Consider the following 20,257-nt stretch of genomic DNA (forward strand, 5'->3'; position numbering starts at 1 on the left):
TGGCGTCAGTTGTGAAACTATCCCATGATGTTTCAAATAAAGACCAAACTCATAACTCAAATATTCTCCTCCACGATCAGATCATAGAAACTTTATTTTCTTGTTACGATGATTTTCCACTTCACTCTGAAATTCTTTGAACTTTTCAAATGTTTCAGACTTATGCTTCATTAAGTAGATATAACCATATCTGCTCAAATCATCTGTGAAGGTAAGAAAATAATGATACCCACCACGATCCTCAACACTCATTGGACCGCATACATCGGTACGTATTATTTCCAATAAGTCAGTAGCTCGTTCCATTGTTCCGGAGAACAAAGTTTTAGTCATCTTGCCCATAAGGCACGGTTCGCAAGCACCAAGTGATTCATAATCAAGTGATTCCAAAAGTCCATCGGCATGGAGTTTCTTCATGCACATTACACCGATATGACCCAAACGGCTATGCCACAAATAAGTTGCACTATCATTATTAAACTTCAATCTTTTGGCTTCAACACTATGAATATGTGTATCACTACTATCGAGATTCAACAAAAATAGACCACTCAGCAGGGGTGCATGTCCATAAGAGATATTACTCATATAAATAGAACAACCATTATTCTCTGATTTAAATGAGTAACCGTCTCGCATTAAACAAGATCCAGATATAATGTTCATGCTCAACGATGGCACCAAATAACAATTATTCAGGTCTAAAACTAATCCCGATGATAGATGTAGAGGTAGCGTGCCGACCGCGATCACATCGACTTTGGAACCATTTCCCACGTGCATTGTCATCTTGTCCTTAGCCAATCTTCGCTTAATCCATAGCCCCTGTTTCGAGTTGCAAATATGAGCAACAGAACTAGTATCAAATACCCAGGCGCTACTGCGAGCATTAGTTAAGTACACATCAATAACATGCATATCAAATATACCTTCCACTTTGCTATCCTTCTTATCCGCCAAATACTTGGGGTAGTTTCGCTTCCAGTGATCAGTCCCTTTGCAGTAGAACTCAGTTTCAGGCTTAGGTCCAGACTTGGGTTTCTTCTTTTGAGCATCAACATTTTTGCCGTTCTTCTTGAAGTTCGTCTTCTTCCCTTTGCCCTTTTTCTTGAAACTAGTGGTCTTATTGACCATCAACACTTGATGCTCCTTTTTGATTTCTACCTCCGCGGCCTTTAGCATCACGAAGAGCTCGGGAATAGTCTTGTTCATCCCCTACATATTATAGTTCATCTTGAAGCCTTTATAGCTTGGTGGCAGTGATTGAAGAACTCTGTCAATGGCACAATCAACTGGAAGATCAACTCCCAGCTGAGTCAAGTGATTATGATACCCAGACATTTTGAGTATGTGTTCACTGACATAACTATTCTCCTCCATTTTGCAGATGTAGAACTTGTTGGAGACTTCATATCTCTCAACTCGGGCTTTTGCTTGAAATATTAACTTCAACTCTTGGAACATCTCATATGTTCCATGACGTTCAAAACTTCTTTGAAGTCCCAATTCTAAGCCGTAAAGCATGGCACACTGAACTATCGAGTAGTCATCAGCTTTGCTCTGCCAGACGTTCTTAACGTCATCAATAGCATGTGTAGCAGGCCTGGCACCTAGCGGTGCTTCCAGGATGCAATTCTTCTGTGCAGCAATGATGATAATCCTCAAGTTACGGACCCAGTCTGTGTAGTTGCTGCCATCATCTTTCAACTTAGCTTTCTCTAGAAACGCATTAAAATTCAAAGGAACGGTAGCACGGGCCATTGATCTATAACAACATAGACATGCAAAATACTATCAGGTACTAAGTTCATGATAAATTAAAGTATAATTAATCATATTACTTAAGAACTCCAACTTAGATAGACATCCCTCTAATCATCTAAGTGATCACGTGATCCAAATCAACTAAACCATGTCCGATCATCATGTGAGATAGAGTAGTTTTCAATGTTGAACATCACTATGTTGATCATATCTACTATATGATTCACGTTCGACCTTTTGGTATTAGTGTTCTGAGGCCGTATCTGCATATGCTAGGCTCATCAAGTTTAACCCGAGTATTCTGTGTGTGCAAAACTGGCTTGCACCCATTGTATGTGAACGTAGAGCTTATCACACCCAATCATCATGTGGTGTCTCGGCACGACGAACTGTAGCAACGGTGCATACTCAGGGAGAACACTTATACCTTGAAATTTAGTAAGGGATCATCTTATAATGCTACCGACGTTCTAAGCAAAATAAGATGCATAAAGGATAAACATCACATGCAATCAAAATATGTGACATGATATGGCCATCATCATCTTGTGCTCATGATCTCCATCACCGAAGCATCGTCATGATTTCCAGCGTCATCAGTGCGACACCTTGATCTCCATCGTAGTTTCATTGTCGTCTCGCAAACTATTGTTACTATGACTATCGATACCGCTTAGTGATAAAGTAAAACAATTACATGGCGATTGCATTGCATACAATAAAGCGACAACCATATGGCTCCTGCCAGTTGCCGATAACTTTGTTACAAAACATGATCATCTCATACAACAATTTATATCACATCATGCTTGACCATATCACATCACAGCAAGCCCTGCAAAAACAAGTTAGACGTCCTCTACTTTGTTGTTGCAAGTTTTACGTGGTTGCTACGGGCTCCTAACAAGAACCGTTCTTACCTACGCATCAAAACCACAACGATTTTTCGTCAAGTGTGTTGTTTTAACCTTCAACAAGGACCCAGCATAGCCACACTCGATTCAACTAAAGTTGGAGAAATAGACACTCACCATCCACCTATGTGCAAAGCACGTCGGTAGAACCAGTCTCGCGTAAGCGTACATGTAATGTCGGTCTAAGACGCTTCATCCAACAATACCGACGAATTAAAGTATGACATGCTGGTAAGCAGTATGACTATTATCGCCCACAACTCTTTGTGTTCTACTCGTGCATATAACATCTACGCATAGACCTGGCTCGGATGCCACTGTTGGGGAATGCGGTAATTTCAAAAAAATCCTATGATCATGCAAGATCTATCTATGTGATGCATAGCAACGAGAGGGGAGAGTGTGTCCACGTACCCTCGTAGACCGAAAGCGGAAGCATTTAATTAACTCGATTCATGTAGTCGAACATCTCCGCGATCCAACCAATCCAAGCACTGAATGTACAGCACCTCCGCGTCCAGCACATGTTCAACTCGGAGACGTCCCTCGTACTCATGATCCAGTTGGGGCTGAGGGAGAGTTTCGTCAGCACGACAGCATGGTGATGGTGATGATGAATTTACCGGCGCAGGGCTTCACCTAAGCACTACGATGATATGACCGAGGTGTGTAACTGTGGAGGGGGGCACCGCACACGGCTAAAACAATTGTCAACTTGTGTGTCCTAAGGTGCCCCCTTGCCCTCGTATATAAAGGAGCAAGGGGGAGGCCGGCCGGCCCCTGTAGGGCACGCCCCAAGTAGGATTCCTACTAGGAATCCTATTCCTAGTAGGTCTCCAACTTGGGGAAGGGAGGGGGAAGGAAGGAGAGGGAGAGAGGGAAGGCAAGGGGGGCGTCGCCCCCTTCCTTTTCCTATTCGGACTCAGGGGAAGGGGGCGTGCGGCCTGCCCTGGCCGGCCCCTCTCTCTCCACTAGGGCCCATCGAGGCCCATTAGTTCCCTGGGGGGTTCCGGTAACCCTCTGGCACTCCGATTTTATCCGGAACTTCTCTGGAATACTTCTGGTGTCCGAATATAGTCGTACAATATATCGATCTTTATGTCTCGACCATTTCGCGACTCCTCATCATGTCCGTGATCACATTCGGGACTCCGAACAATATTCGGTACAACATATCACATAAACTCATAATACCAATCGTCATCGAACGTTAAGCGTGCGGACCCTACGGGTTCAAGAACTATGTAGACATGACCGAGACACGTCTCCGATCAATAACCAATAGCGGAACTTGGATGCTCGTATTGGTTCCTTCATATTCTACGAAGATCTTTATCCGTCAAACCGCATAACAACATACGTTGTTCCCTTTGTCATCGGTATGTTACTTGCCCGAGATTCCATCGTCGGTATCTCAATACCTAGTTCAATCTCGTTACAAGCAAGTCTCTTTACTCATTCTGTAATACTTCATCCCGCAACTAACTCATTAGTTACAATGCTTGCAAGGCTTATAGTGATGAGTACTACCGAGAGGGCCCAGAGATACCTCTCCGAAACACGAAGTGACAAATCCTAGTCTCGATCTATGCCAACCCAACAAACACCTTCGGGGACACCAGTAGATCACCTTTACAATCACCCTTTTACGCTGTGACCTTTGGTAGCACACAAAGTGTTCCTCCAGTATTCGGGAGTTGCATAATCTCACAGTCCGAGGAACTTGTATAAGTCATGAAGAAAGCAGTAGCAATGAAACTAACACGATCACAATGCTAAGCTAACGGATGGGTCATGTCCATCACATCATTATCCTAATAATGTGATCCCGTTCATCAAATGACAACACATGTCTATGGTTAGGAAACATAACCATCTCTGATTAACGAGCTAGTTAAGTAGAGGCATACTAGGGACTATATGTTTTGTCTATGTATTCACACATGTACTAAGTTTCCGGTTAATATAATTCTAGCATGAATAATAAACATTTATCATGAATTAAGAAAATAAATAATAACTTTATTATTGCCTCTAGGGCATATTTCCTTCACAAGCGCATCACTGGAAATCTTGAATAAATCCAGGAATAATGCGAGCACCAGGACATGAGCCCTGGTGGGCTGGGGATATCACTGTCCCTCTAACCATCCAATCATAGGTTGGTTCGCAAAAAAACTTCCAAGTTGTGAAGGTGGGAAGTGACGTTTCCTAATCAACTTTTAACTAGTTTTTTTAGGGGTAACAACCAACTTTATTCATCAAATTCCACATGGAGTGGGATACAACTTTGGTCATGAGATTGACCAAACCAAACGTGACGATCAGGACCTCTAGACAGAGAAAATTTAGGTAGGCTATGTGCTTCATGGTTGATAGCACGACTCTCGAAAGAAAATTTATAATGAAAAGAAGAAGCTTTAAGGTTGATCTCGCTTATGATTGATCCATATCTCCCTTGTACGCTCGTATTGATATCCAAAATTACCTGTCGGCAGTCTGAGGCAATGACAAAGTTTCAGATGTTCAAATCCTCTGCTAGCAAAAGTGCCTCGCGGCATGTTATTGCTTCCAATGTAGCTAGATCAAGGATTCCTTCAAGGACTAAGCCAAGCTACCAAAGTAGTCATCTGTTTCATCCCTGCATACAGCTGCAGCTAAGCCTCCTCTGCCTGCTAACACTGCTGCGTCGACATGGGTTTATTTGGTCTTCTTCGCGGCACAACTGGAGTCTCAATATTTGGGTTGGATCGTTGTTTTTTATTACCGATGATTCCGGGGTCATCAATAAACCTATGAACAAATATGTGTGTCGCTTTGGGGCTCTGGAAAATTCCTTCATGGATGGCCTTGCGTCGAGCATGCCATATATGGACCATAAAGTAACAGCCATTAGGACAAACTTGTCATGGGAAAACATTTCCATCAAGGTGAATAACCATTGCTTGGCGTTAGGCTCCATGGCAGTTTCAATTTTATGTGTTATATCATCATCTGTCAAAGCCCACACACTCTGTGAAGATGAGCATTCCAGCAGGGAGAGGCGCCACGAATCTTGAATCCACACCAGCCACAATGGCCTGAGTCTGTCATATGTCGGTGTGCTTGAACATCGTTCGTTGGCAATCACTGTTTGGATAGTCTCCAAAGAAACATATAGATCTTGCCTGGAACATCTGTTTTCCAGAGAGATTTCCACGCTCCCTCTTTAGCTCTCGAACTAGACGATCCTGCAGCACCCTCGATCCAAGCCTCCCTCCTTTGTCTCCTGGCAACCAACATATTGTATGCAGATTTAACTAAGAAAATACCGTGTTTATCATAGTACTAATCCCAAAAGTCTGGTAGGTTCTAGGTGCACAGCGGGATTCCCAATATGACATGGACGTCCATTGGCATAAATGTTTCGTGTATGCGTTGCTTGTTCCATGACTTTGTCATGTGATTGACGACCTCCAAAACCAGGCGAGGCCGGTTTGGTGTTAGACACCCGTATGGTCATAGCATTTCATCTCTTAGTAGCCAGTTATGTGCCCAAATGTTTGTAGACGCTCTATTCCCAATGTGTTTGATCAGCCCTTGCTTTAGGGTATCTCGACCCTCAATTATTGCTCTCCAAACTTGACTAGGGTGACTACCAAGTTCAGCCGCAAGGAATTCAGATGATGGGTTCTAGATGCTCTTTAGCACTCGGGCGCTTAGTGTATCTGGATTCTGCAGCAAACGTCAGGCCTGCCTGGCCAACATCGCAAGATTGAACAACTCAAAGTCTTTGAACCTGAGGGCACCCATTCCCTTGGGTTGTGTCATCGATTTTCAAGAAATCCGGTGTGGCTTTCGTTTTCCTTCATTGCTTCCCCACCAGAACTTCCTGATTAGCATGCTTAGATATTCACATAAACCTCTTGGCAGCTTAAAGCACGACATAATAAAAACTGGCACTGCTGAGGGTGGCATGCCTGTGTAATTCTTTGTAACTTGATTAGACTCCACAATGAATAGCATGTTCTGCTCAACTGCACCTATTATACAGCCCAACAATATTTTGACCAGTCTTCAGGGTTTTTTTCAGTTGAGCATTTCTTAATTTTGAATACACATTGAACATTTCCCATATACAGTTTGAACATTTTGCAGATACATGTGTAACATTTATCCAAATAGGTTTTGAACATTTCTCAAATGCACATCAAACATTTTTTAAATACAAGGCGGACATTTTGAAGCAAACATTGAATTTTTTTGGAAGTTTCATGAATACGTATATGCTGAAGAATTGTTTTAGTGTTGTGAACATTTTTAACGCCATGGACGTTTTTTATACGTCATGGAAATATTTTGAACATTGTATCACCATCTTTCTAAATATCATGAACGTTATTAAAAGGTGATGATTTGTTTGAAATGTATGAACATTTTTCTAAAACTGCAAGAACAAAATGTTAACACTCCCCGAAGATTTTTATAATATGTGGTGATTATTTTTTACAAACAAAACAATGCATATTTCCATATATATATATATATATATATATATATATATATATATATATATATATACAGTGCTTTTAAGGAATGTAAATATAAGTACAAAAAGGGGGGAAATGAAAAACACAAGCCTCACTAGAGAAAAGAAAAAAAAACAATCCAGCCCACTAGAGGCTGACCTTGAGGCGAGCGAGCGTACCGCATCACAACACGCGAGACAAAGACACACACATCTATCATATCCGCCCGACTACACTAAATCTTCAGCCCAACAAAGTTTTTAATCATTATTTAGTTAAAATTCGAGAAAAATCATTGCAACGACGTTTTTTCAGAAAATCAAAATATATTTAGAAGTTTCAAGAACTGTCAATTTTTTATACAAATACATATGCATATTTTCAAGTATTTACAAAATTTCATCAACTAATTTGATTATTAGCCTGTTACACGAAAAAAGACAAATATCTAGCCCAAATACAACAAAGAAAAAGCCCATTTGATGATGTGTATATGTCTTTTTTGTGTACATCACATATGAATATATACGTTCATGAATTTTTGTACATGTATACCACAAATATATGTCTACCTATATACTTTTTAAAGATTTTTTTTGAGGCATGGAAAATGTATTTTTGCTGAAAAAAACTACAGAGCTCAGTGGAACTCGACCTCTGCAGACACTTTTCGAGGAGTACAATAAGGGATCAACTACTAAAGCAAAAGTCCTAAAACTCCTCCTGTCCCTGGCGGCTGGAACCCTAGCCGCCGCCAAGAGACCCAATCTTCCAGCGTCGTCCTCCGGCGACTCCCCTCCGCCGGTGACCTCGGTCGTCGGTGGTGAGGGGGGTCGCCAGATCCACGCGTGTGGATCATTTTTTACTTCCTCGTAGTTTAGATTTTTAGGCTGTTCATCGTCTTTGTTTCGGCGGCGACGATGACAGCGCTGAATAAAGATTCTTCGGATCCTTCCTTGACAAGGTCATCAGTCCTATGGTTCGGGATGGATTTGGAAACCAGTCTGTTCAAGCAAGGATGGCGTGGCGGCGACGGCATCCTCGTGGTGGACCTGTGTCCTCGGGCTCTGCCGTTGCGACGGTGTTTGCTCCAGCCTCGGCGCGGAGCTTGGGAGGTAGTCCAGGAGCGGATGCGGATTGTGGTCTGCATCGACAACATTTGGAAGACGGAACATGTGTGGGTTCGTGGTTCGTGGATGTCATGTATGGTTTCCTTCTGCGACGTCTTAGTCGCGTTGGGGTGCCAGATCTGGAGTTCGATGGCGTGTCCGGGGTGTTGTCCCGGTCTGATTCGTTCAACGGTAAGGGCTTCACGTTTGGTGAGCAACCTTGGAGGTCCGCAAAGCTGCATATCAGCGATGGAGCCGTGTCGAGCTCGGATGAGGAGGTAATCCATCATTCTTTTCTTCGGTGGCTGCTGACGTGGTGCCGGAGGCAGGTGATAGGCGTTGGTGTCAAGCTCAGAGATGTTCTATTATCTTTTCAGTTTTGTCATGTCGGACCTTACGTGACTTGTACTTTAATCTTTATGATATGAATGAGACACGTATTACCATGCAAAAAAAGACACTTTTTGAGGAAATCAACGGCTACAAGACATTATACTCCCTCCGTATCAAAATATAAGATACTTTTTTGTCTAAACATCCTATATTTTGATGCACAGGGAGTAGTTCATAAAAACAAGTATTATTTTTCGAGAAACTTTCAACCTATTCATATTCAATCATGACAGTACAACGAATACCAGAAATAAAAAAATACATCCAGATTCATAGACCACCTAGCGACGACTACAAACACTGTAGTGAGTCGAAGGCGTGCCGCTGTCATCGTCCCTCCCTCGCCGGAGCACAACTTGTTGTAGTAGACAGTTGGGAAGTCGTCGTACTGAAATCCCATAAAAACAAGTTGATAAGTAGATCAAATAAGCAGCACATGACATCCCCTCATTTGTGTTCAACTTCTCATGAATTTACAGGTACATATAAACGTTTTTGTCCAAACATCAACGAATGTGATTTCATTGTCAAATTTTGCACGCATGCGAAACACACATCGTTCTTATATTTTGCCAAAAAAATTAGATTTTTTTCGTTTTTTCCATTTTTGTTTTGGATTTTATTGTTCACCTGAGGTCACATGGTTCGAGCTAAAAAGAGGACTTTCGGCATGTGATCCTATTTCTCGGGTTATTTATCCGACAAAACCCGCTGCTGGTAAAACTTGGCGCACTGGCACATTCCCGCGGCCAAAAATCCAGTGCATTCAATTCCACGGTCCACTCGCCGTTGAATATAGCCTGCCAGCCCTGAAGAATTCGGTACGAGCATAAACGGCTGCCATGTCACACAAGCCAGAGTCCACACGGGACCATTGCGGCCACTTGTTATCAAATATAAAGAGTAACTTTTCCAACAACAAAAAACTTATATGTAGAGAGTAGATTCGGGGCCACAAAAGCACAAAGGGACGCTGGAAACCGCTCCCTTTCGTGGCTGTCGTTGGAGCACTGCTCCTCAGTTCATGGCATCTAGACGAACTGACGAGTACCGTGCCTACCCAATTTGCTTTGTGGAAGGTGCAATTATTGTGCTATTTTCCGTTTATGTGTGTGCATGCAGATGCACTGCCACGCTGTTGCGTGTAGGTGCCTGTTTTTATTTGCCAAGTTGGGCTACACAGTACGCTTCCATGGCAAGTTGCGCGTCCTACTCCTGCCCCATCCGTGGAGGTTCAAGCTTATCTCGAACAGCAGTACTCCTATGTGTAAATTATTAGCAGATATTTTCCTTTCACCTAAGATAGTTTATCACCGAAAAAACGGGTATCCTGCTCTGGTAATGATATTTTCCTCTCGTATATAGGAGTACAAGACATGTGGTGTTATTTCAACGGCGGCTACACCAGCTATGATGCAGCCTCGGAGGCGAGAGCTGAACTGAAATGGTTATGCCGGTCCGACGTCACTTTTACGGACATTGTATACTCTGAAATAAGCATAGGTTTGGTCTTGTCGTGTGCTGAAGAAACATGTGTGTGTATCGTTGTGACGATGGCCTTCATGCGGAAGGACAGTGACTTGGGATCACAGGAGCATATTCTTTCTACGAGCTCAGGCGCGCCCGTGGTTATCTGGCCTGAATGCAGTGCACCGAGCCACCGAGGACAGCCGACCTGGATGCCATGTCCATGTCTCACATTCCCCACGACATAGTTGATGTGGATTGTCAGACGACAAATGGAGACAATCTTATCTTAACACGCCTGCGCCTGTCGGTCATGGTGCAAATTCGTAAACAGCAACACACTCGGAGATGCCGACGGGCGACAGTAGGATGCTACATACAAGCGCTTCTAGAAATACTAGTACAAAACACCGAAATCATACTACGTGTTTCAGGGGCACTACAATGCATGGCCGAACCTCAGGCCAGCCAGCCCGCTGCCACCAGGAAGGCCGTTGTGTTGCATGGTGCAAGGATCGTTTCTTCTCAGCACTTCATCCGAGGCCAGGGGAGGGTGGCCGAGCGACAATTTTGAGAGGCGACGTCGTCCGACCGTGTCTCTGTCAACGTGTCTCATCAATCATGCAGCAAAGACTTTTTACACGTACTGCCATGTTGTTACGTAACGTAGCCGTAGCGCTTCAACATCAGGAAACAACGCAGAAGCAGCAGAATAAGTGGACTCATGCCCGTTCTCCCCAAGTGGCTAGTGGAGCACGTGTGCATTTTGCGCGCAAGTGGAGGATGGCGTATTCTCCCTTTTCCCGTTTCGAAACCGGCTGATCTTTGAGCTCTTTCCCATGAGCAGCAGGCTAGTAATCTTTCTTTGAGCCCTCTCTGACCGGCATGCTTTGGTGCTTGGGTCGGGTTGAACGTTATACAGGTTCAGTGGACTGTCGGTATCAGGGTGCACGGTTGCGCCCTCGTCCGCGTCTGACCAATTCACTGAGAATTCTTCTGGTTCTGGCTGTCTGAATCTGCGAATCAGCCATGCATGTCGCATCTTGAGCGATTGACAGCAATAATGAGGTTGCTAGGTGCTGTGTGCTATAAACGCCAAAACGTGGGGAAGGGGTTTAGGGCATCTCCGTCGTGTCAAGGACGAGCTCCCGTCGGCGATCACCAAGTCGCGTGACCGCATCCTCCACTACCTCAGAGGCGGCAGTGGCGGTGGTTCATCGGGCTCGAGGGCCGTCGTGTCCGAGAAGGAGCGCACGACGAGGCAACAAGCGTGCAACGCCGCCCACCGCTCCGCATTTGCCAAGTCCAACGCGGCATCGGAATGGATCTGCAATGACCCATACCTCGCTGCCGCGTGGGCCCTCGACCGCTCCGTCGCCACCGTGAAGACAACCGCCAGGCGGCGCCGCCGCCTTGACGGCGAGCTCGACAATGTCGCTTAGCAACTACCCCGCCAACGCCGGCAGGGCCAAGGCCACCGTCAGAGCTTCACAAGCACCATCGGCAATGGCCGCGACGGCCCTATGCACCGCGCAGGTGAAGGTGGAGCGGATCCTCCGCGAGCAGCAGGCAACGACCGGACAAGGCAGCCACGGCCCTTCGCACCCCTTCTGCCGCCGGAGGGACGATGGCGATAGTGTGGCAGCGAGGTGGTCGTCCGGTACAAGTTGTAGGATTTTTTCTAGTTTTGAGTTAACAGTTGAAATATCGACCTTTTTTTGGTAAATTATGTTCGAACTTTAATAAAATTTGTCGTGTTTGATGAATTTCGTCTAGTTAGTTAAAATGCGGTTTGAAATGTATGTGGATAGCATTGGATGGCCGGCTCCCGCATACGTGTCCATGGATTAGCCCCCCTGTCCATGGATAAATGCGGTGTCCGATTTGCGAGTTAGCGTTGGAAATGCCCTTAGGGTGTAGTTATGGTCTGAATTTTTCTGCTCGTTTTTTGGCATTTTGGTGTGTAACCGATAGACCAACAATCAAGGAGTAATCACAATGTCCATGATTTTTTCTATTTTTTTCGAGGGAATTGGTCATTACTCCTTTTTTCTAGAAGTATCCAGATCTACTATATTACAAAGATTAGTCAAAACTACAAAGTACCTCAAACATAATAAAAAAACACACCAAGGTTTATGGACCGCTAAACGACCACAGTCGCCATCAGAACTAACCCTCGATGTGTCGTTGTTGTCACTTCCATACCAGAGCTGGCCTGACCTACCCGTTGACAGCGTAAAAGTCTTGCAGGAGAAACAACATGCCGCCACCATTCAGGAGGTTCATGAAGATATAAAATAATATATATTCTAGCAAAATTTTGTCTTTGTAACTTATGATCTTACTTGATTTGAATCTTTGCGCGCCAATGAAAAGATATCACCCCCTTGAACCTGCTCTATTGCACTCAATAAAGGCAACCAGGCCCGAGCGGGTAGAGTCTAACCTCAACCCACATCTTGTTTGTTTTGTTCTCAACATTGTTATTTTTACCTCAAAATCATATAGGGAACACATTTTCTTCTTTAAATGGTCACCGGAGTGGCAGAGATTCCCCACCTGAATATTTTATTGAAAAGGGCCTTTTAAGCCAAGCATTCAGCAAAAGGTACAAGAACAAGAGAAAGAGATTACATGGGAGGAGATAAGCGTAGACACCACACGTCGACGTTGCTCCTGTCACGGTCCTTAGGCTTATAGTGCGTCCTCTAGGCATAACCATCGCAACCTGACAAAGGAGGACGCTAGCAAATTTTCCTTTTTTTTTGCGAGGGGAGGACGCTAACAAGTTGAAGACAACACCGTTCCTATGCTTCCATAAGTGCGAGCAACATAGCAAGAGAAAGGTTGATGCAGCCCAGACGAGCGGGGGCACCTGGAGGTCCCCGACATGAATGAACATTGGATATTAACATTTGAGCTGCATGAAACTAAAAGTTTTTAAAAGGTTTCTCCTTATCTCTTTGGTGGTTCATTTGAGTTGCATCCACCATTTATGGCCTCTATCTGTCTATTATTTCTTCCGCCCCCGAAACATAAGGCGCATGTGTTAGCTATGATTTTACTTTGACCAACCACTAGTCATGATAAGATACAAAATTGATATCATCGAATTAAAAATACTTGTAAACTTGAATTTGAAGGTGCGAATTGTAAACTGTGCAATGTACATAATACTGATCAAATTCATGGTCAAACCTTGAAATTTTTTTGTGCTTTGTATATTGTTTTGGACCAAGGGAGCCGCGGAAAGCGCCATGAAGCCTCATTTCGGTATCCGCCGCTCTTGTCTTTGGTGACTGCAGCGTCAGCAGAGACGACGTGCATGGTTTCTAACCTGGACTGTTGGAAACTTAGAATGCTGCCTTGTCTTGTTGCATAACATCAGCAGCTCCTGTGTAGTCGGAGTCCAATGGAAGATAAACACTTCCTCCGTGGCTTTAAAATCACTGATGAATATAACTGTTAGTTCCGGTCAAAGGAAATGCAACCACTGTAGTATTTGGCACGTTTGAAGACTTGTCTTCAAGCTCTCCTGTTACAGTCGTCGCAAAAGTTCAGCACCAAGTCAAACCTAACATAGAGTAGAGTGAAGTGGTGACTTCAGAGTATCATGCCCGGCGACCTAATGCTCAGCATCTATTTTTTTTCTCGAATATGCACGAGTGTGCATATTATATATTAAAAAAGAAAGGCGAAAGAATGCCTCCACCAAGATCATACAAGATTCTTACATTTACTCCTCACTACTCATCCACCTACGCAACCTATGGAAGAAATGGTCGATATTCCCCTTAAACTTCCCGGCTACCGACCAGGACAAACCTTCAGTGCGAACTCTACCTAGAAGCACCTCCCTCGACGGTGATGCTCCGTCGAAAACAATAGCATTACGATGCTTCCACAGTTCCCAGAGCGTAAGTATGAAGATAGTATGAAGATCCTTGCGCCATAATGCTCAGCATCTACAGCCACACGCCTCAAACCGGTTCAAATCGTTCGAGCGAACGAATGGTCATTGACCGGTCAAAAAAATATGACTCAGTCGGACTCCTCGAACTGATCACAAACGTTCCGACTATTCGGCACGCCTCACATCCAATTTAAATCTAGGCCGAGGCACGTCCGGACGCGTCAGCCATATCAACTCGGCCCACGCTGGCCCTCCATGACCCACTCTGTCCCCCATAAAAACCCACCTGGAGCAAATCCTAGCTCACCTCACTGTCGCTCCGCTCTCCATCTCTTTTCCTCCCACTACCCAACCCGTTCCCCTCCCGATCTTCGTCCACTACGTCCAACACCGACAGCCACTTCGACGGATCCGAAGACGGGTGAGATGCCTTCCTTCATGAGGCGGAGGGGGGTGTGGAGGAGCTAGCCCTCGGCATCACGTTGTGGCCGTCGCGGCTGGACACGAGCGGTAGCTCCAGCTCTGCTCCGTCCCCTGTTGCCCACGCCGCATCACCGATGACAGAACGGGCCCGTCCAGCATAGCGCACAACTCCATGTCGCTAATCTGCCACCCTCTCCAACCTCTGGCCGATGCTTCTCAAGGGCAGGGGTAGGTGCTAGTGCCCGCTCCGCCGGTGCCACAAACGCACACGCATGAATCAAAGGTGTGCGCCACCCGCTGTTAGAGGCAGCGGGCTAGCGAGAGGGCGGCGGAGGAGGAGGAAGCCGCACCCTCCCGCCGCCGATGCGGGTTGCCGACGGTTCCCGATGAAGAGGAGGAGCTCCTCGCGGCTGTCTACCATCGTTCATTATCGATGGTGGAGACGGACACCCGCTGGCTTCGTCGGAAAAAGGCTAAGGCACTCCGGATAAGTTTGGAGCAGTCGGTGCGCGACGCTGCGGGGAGGGCGGCGAGAGCGATGAAGCTCAAGAGGCACTAGGACCGCGCCGTCCGGAGGATGGTCGGCTTCATCAACTCCTTCTCCTCCTCCGACATCACCGACGGCTCAGACGACCCATCTCCTGCCTTTGACGGGTACACGGACGTCGACAGCAACGCGGTGACCGGAAGGCTAAAGGGTCAGCGAGGAAGATGTGAAGCTCGGCCCTCTCTCTGTTTATTTTCGTTCTTAGTAATTATAGTTTAGAACTTGTCCGTCAGCTGAACTGTGGTGCTCTTTTGGCTGACGATTATGTGGTTTCTATATCCGTTTGCCGTCAGTTTCTTTGTCCGTTCATTGAATGTCCTCCTGTTGCTTTGATGATCTATGTAGTTTAGTTTTATGTTGCATGCATAGCCCGAATTCAGGGTACCAAATATGAGATACATGACCGTGAAAGAGGAATTTCGAGGTGTAATTGGTTGCTATTCGTGGATGCGTCCCAGCGTGCCCGTGTAAGTGTAGGGTGCTGAATTTGTTATGCGTAGTTGTAGATGCCGGATGCCCTATTGCGCCGGATTGCAGAGCGCACGGCACAGATTAAGAACTGGTGCTCGTGAAGGGACACAATAATGCATTACAGAGTTCAGAGCACACCTAAACGCAGCATGCGCCTTTGGTTTTACATTACAGTAGATCGGACGGCAGGGCAGGCGTTGAACTGGCCAGGAAATGCCAGAGTAGGAACGATACTGTCTAGTACTCCCTCCGTCCGGGTTTATTAGGCCTCTCAGCATCACAAGCATGTTCCTTTTTGCATGGATGCAACCATTTCATTGGTTGCATTGAAAGTCATTATTGTTGGTGCCATGGCTGGGAAATTAATACACTCCATGCGTGTTTTTTCATTGGCTGCATGCATGTGAGAGAGTGCATTGAGAGTGAAATAAAAAAATTAATGTGCGCAAATTACTATATGTCTTGGTTTAAGAGAAATTGTCTTTAGACCTAATAAACCTGGACGGAGGGAGTACCGGGGCTAGGCTGCTAGCCTACAGAAACTCTGTGGCCACTGTTGTCGATACCGGGAGCTTCGGAAGTGCCCCTACTGCTTCTAGAAGGAAGCAACAAGAAAGGAAGGAGCCGAGAAGGTGTGCTCGGCTCGGGACGTGGACTTTGAAAGCATATTTTGCACGCAAGGCAAGGCAGGGCAGACAGACTTTTCTTCCGGCTCCTTTGCATCCGTGCGTGGTGAGACCGTGACCCGTCTGATCTGATTGATGATTCACCATGTGGGACCTGTGATCCTCTCCTGGTCCACGGTCAAAGTCTGGCTTGACCTTTGACCAGCCCAACTCTTTAGGGCATGTACAATGGTGGCAAATGGATACATATGCCCCATGATAAAAAGTAATTTGAGGCATTTATATTTATTTTTTCTCCTCAATGCAAGCTACCACTAGTGAGCCTCATTAAAAAATAGAATATAAAAACTTTAGTACACATATATCTCTACTTTTCACTTCAACCTTTTCAACTTTTGTCACCGAACCACACTTTTTTTCTTCAAGCACCCGCCTCCTGAAGAGGATCCCGCTTCCCTATCCGAACCTATTTTACGTCATATTCGATCCTACATGACATGCGAGGCATCACCTTGAAACTATGCATTGTACATGCCCTTATGTTATTTTATCTTATTAGGCCGGTAACCTGTGGCTTGGGGACGTTGTGTTGGAAACAGATGGTGGAAGTGCGGGACAGCTTGAATCGTGGCCTAGCTGAGGCTGCAGGGTAGTATGAAACCTTGGAGGTTCTAGACTCCAGAGCAAATCGTAGCACCAAATTGTTCGCCGTATGAGGAGGTAAGCAAAGTTTGATACTACTAGCAAAAACAGAGTACTACTAGTATCAACTGGGGCCTAATCTGCCGGGATGACAGATCAACGTCCCACTAGAAAAAACAGAGTACGAGCATCGACCTTCGATAAGCACGATGAGACGCCGAATCATTATCAGCGCAGCTAACATCCCGGCAATGGCATGACCGCTCGCTCGAGCAGTAGAAACGCAAGTTTGAAAACTCGATCGCTGATCTTATCTAGACTGGAAGGCATCCTAAACGACAAAGACGGGCATGTCACGGTCGAGCGCCACCAAGCCGTTTCTCTATTTCACTCCGATGACTTCTACGGGCAGCAAGCTCGTTCATCCGCCGTGGTCAAGGTCCCAAGGAAATCACGTGCTCTAACGACAACTTATTTTATCTCCTCACATTCCCGTGATAACAAGCAGAGAATTTTCTCGGCGGGTAGAAGTTAAACCGGCGACTTGTGGTTCAATCTGCGTGAATAACACTGAACTTAAAGTGACATGAGGAAATTTGGTTGTGGTAGCAAACCCTACTCATGGCACTAAACGGAAAAGAAAAGTACTCCCCGAGTGATAAAAGTAAAAGTTCATGATGCTTTTCTCACGGGTTGGGGCCCTAGAAACGAAACCGTCTTTATCGTCATGTGCGCGAGCGCAAGGGGCGTGTCCAGAAACATTGCACCGCATGACTTCTACGCAATTTCTTCCTCTCTGATCGCCAACTTGAGGCCCACCTGCATTCAATACAGATCCATCGTTTTGTCAGGGTTCAGACTGTCGTCTTTTTTTTCCTGGTTTTTTCTTCCTCCAACAGAACATTGTTTTATTATATATCGGAAAGGCAGGCAATTTGGAAACGGGGACAATAAACAACTGTGTAGCTCGTGTGAAGCAGAAGCTGCATCAAGTTCTGAACCTCATCACTATCAGAGTGAACATAGGTGATTCGCAAAGAAAAGAAAAGAAAAGAACCAAGGTACAGGCTTACAGGCCCGGTGCAAGCAGTCTTGAGTTAGCAAGCGACAAGAGAAGTGAATTGCAGACACACATGGTAATAGAATAGGGGATTTTTTGACGTGAAATGCAGTTGACAAGAGAAGCGATTCCGCAGAGCTTTCGACAAAACAATGATAGAGGAGTATAAAAGAACAAGTTCACCATCTAAACAATAATCCGAGAATATGCCCAAAGGCCAAAGTGACGGAGAGGTTGCACCGGCCGGGCTGCGAGCAATCCAGAACCAGAAGGCATGGGAATTGCCCCCGCCTCACCATCGCCCCCAACAGTAGCGGCCGGGCGGGCCGACGAGCTCAGCACTGACGTCACCCCCACCTGCACGGGACTACCCAACAAAACATGGTGAGCGAGCGAGAGAGCGCAAAAGGCGAGGGCAGCGGCAGCCTCCCCGTAAAATACTCCTCCCACTTAACTAAATTTTGGCTGAACCTATCTGGCTATCTGGCCCTCTTCTAGATTATTACTGTACTCTCTCCGTCCGAAAATACTTGTCATTGAAATAGATGTATCTAAATGTATTGAAGGAGTATTATTTTACTCGCGGATGGAAACCCATTCCGTCACGTGAATCCGGGGCGGGAAAGTTCAACGAACCAGGACCAGCCTCTCCACTATATATAAGCCGCGAGCCCAGCCCGATCACACCATTCGACTCCACACCCTCGGTTCACACACAGTGATCAGCTCAGCTACAGCCTACAGAGCACAGACCCAACCCCGGGAGACAACAGAGCACGGCGAGGATGCTGCTGAACCCGGCCTCGGAGGCGATGGTGCTGGACAGCATCAGGCAGCACCTCATGGAGGACACGGCGGCTCCGGCGCCGGAGGCGAGGAGGCAGAGGCCGGCCTACTGCCGCAGCGCCAGCTTCGGGAGCCTGGTGGCCGACCAGTGGAGCGAGTCGCTCCCGTTCCGCGCGGACGACTCCGACGACATGGTCGTCTACGGCGCGCTCCGCGACGCCTTCTCCTGCGGCTGGCTCCCCGACGGCTCCTTCGCCGCCGTCAAGCCGGAGCCCCTCCTGCCTTCCCCGGACTCCTGCTATGTCGGCTTCCTCGAGCCGGAGACGCCTCCGGCCACGTCCCCGGGCGGGAGCGAGGAGGAGGCCGCCGCGGCGTTCATGGGCGAGGAGGCGGCCGCGGCCGTGGCGAGGGGGAAGCACTACCGCGGGGTGAGGCAGCGGCCGTGGGGCAAGTTCGCGGCGGAGATCCGGGACCCGGCCAAGAACGGCGCCCGCGTGTGGCTCGGCACCTACGACACCGCCGAGGACGCCGCCGTGGCCTACGACCGCGCCGCGTACCGCATGCGCGGCTCCCGCGCGCTCCTCAACTTCCCGCTCCGCATCGGCTCCGAGATCGCCGCCGCGCACGCCGCGGCCGCGGCCGCCGGCGACAAGCGGCCGTCGCCCGAGCCCGCGACATCGGACTCGTCATCCTCCTCGTCCTCCTCCGGGTCCCCGAAAAGGAGGAAGAGAGGCGAGGCCGCGGCCGCGTCCATGGCCATGGCGCTGGTGCCGCCGTCCTCGCAGTTGAGCCGGCCGGCCCACGCGTGGTACCCCGCCGTGCCGGCGGAGCAGGTGGCCATGGCGCCGTGCGTGCAGCAGCTGGTCAGCTAGGCCCCGCTCTCCAGCCCCCGGGCGCACGATCGTGAAAGACAATGCGCAAGTGCAGTGGATTCGCCAGCAAGTGCATGGACGCGACAGCAACAGGAGCCCGCCTTTCACTGTTGCACGGTGCAAGGTGGTGATGGCAATGGAGTGCGATACCTATCGAGCGAGCAGGCAAAGCAACCTTGGCGACGGCTCCATTTGGATAGATATTTGGATATTTGATGGCAATGGAAGATAAGCTCTCGGAGCAACTGGGCGCTGCAATTTGGTCTGGAACGATAGTTCCTCCTCTGGCTGCTCGGTGCAACTCGCCCAAGTGGGTCAAAGCGAAACTGTGCTAGTATCGGGTTGTCGTGGTTCCTTCTGAGTCGTAGGGTTATATTTGAGTGCGTGTGGTCAAAATTACACCCTTGTGAGTGATCGAGCATAATGGAAGTTGTGAAACTTTACAAGCATCTGTGGAGAGAATTCCAGGGAATGAATTCTCACCCCATTTGTTCTTTGATCAATGTATTTTCCCATTGGCGTCACGCACGAACGAAGTAGCCTAACCGAAACACAAGTCAAGAAAGAAACAACGGCAGAAAGAGCCGGCCCTCGAGACTTCAAAATCGCACCATTAAACAAACACGGGGATTCTTTCCCAGGTGGAGCGGCAACATGAACCAATCAATCTCCCATAATTCGAGGGGAAAAAGTCACGGCGAGGCCCCATGATGATAGATTGATAGCCCGTTTTGGAGCAAGTGGGCGAGGCGGGGCGCG

The 20,257-nt window shown here is 47.1% G+C and overlaps 1 protein-coding gene across 1 annotated transcript; it reads left to right on the forward strand.

Annotated features, from left to right (window-relative positions):
• The first annotated feature begins 18,516 nt into the window (after window positions 1–18,516).
• On the forward strand, window positions 18,517–19,985 carry LOC123046417 (ethylene-responsive transcription factor 2). Its single transcript, XM_044469784.1, has one exon. The coding sequence runs from the start codon at window positions 18,626–18,628 to the stop codon at window positions 19,496–19,498; it is 873 nt and encodes a 290-aa protein (XP_044325719.1). The 5' UTR covers window positions 18,517–18,625; the 3' UTR covers window positions 19,499–19,985.
• Window positions 19,986–20,257: the final 272 nt, after the last annotated feature.

This window comes from Triticum aestivum, chromosome 2B, assembly GCF_018294505.1.
Source record: "Triticum aestivum cultivar Chinese Spring chromosome 2B, IWGSC CS RefSeq v2.1, whole genome shotgun sequence".
NCBI lineage: Eukaryota > Viridiplantae > Streptophyta > Magnoliopsida > Poales > Poaceae > Triticum > Triticum aestivum.

Bases quoted from the DNA above. Each gene is read 5' to 3' on its own strand.
- LOC123046417 (XM_044469784.1), top strand. From the start codon at position 18,626: ATGCTGCTGAACCCGGCCTCGGAGGCGATGGTGCTGGACAGCATCAGG.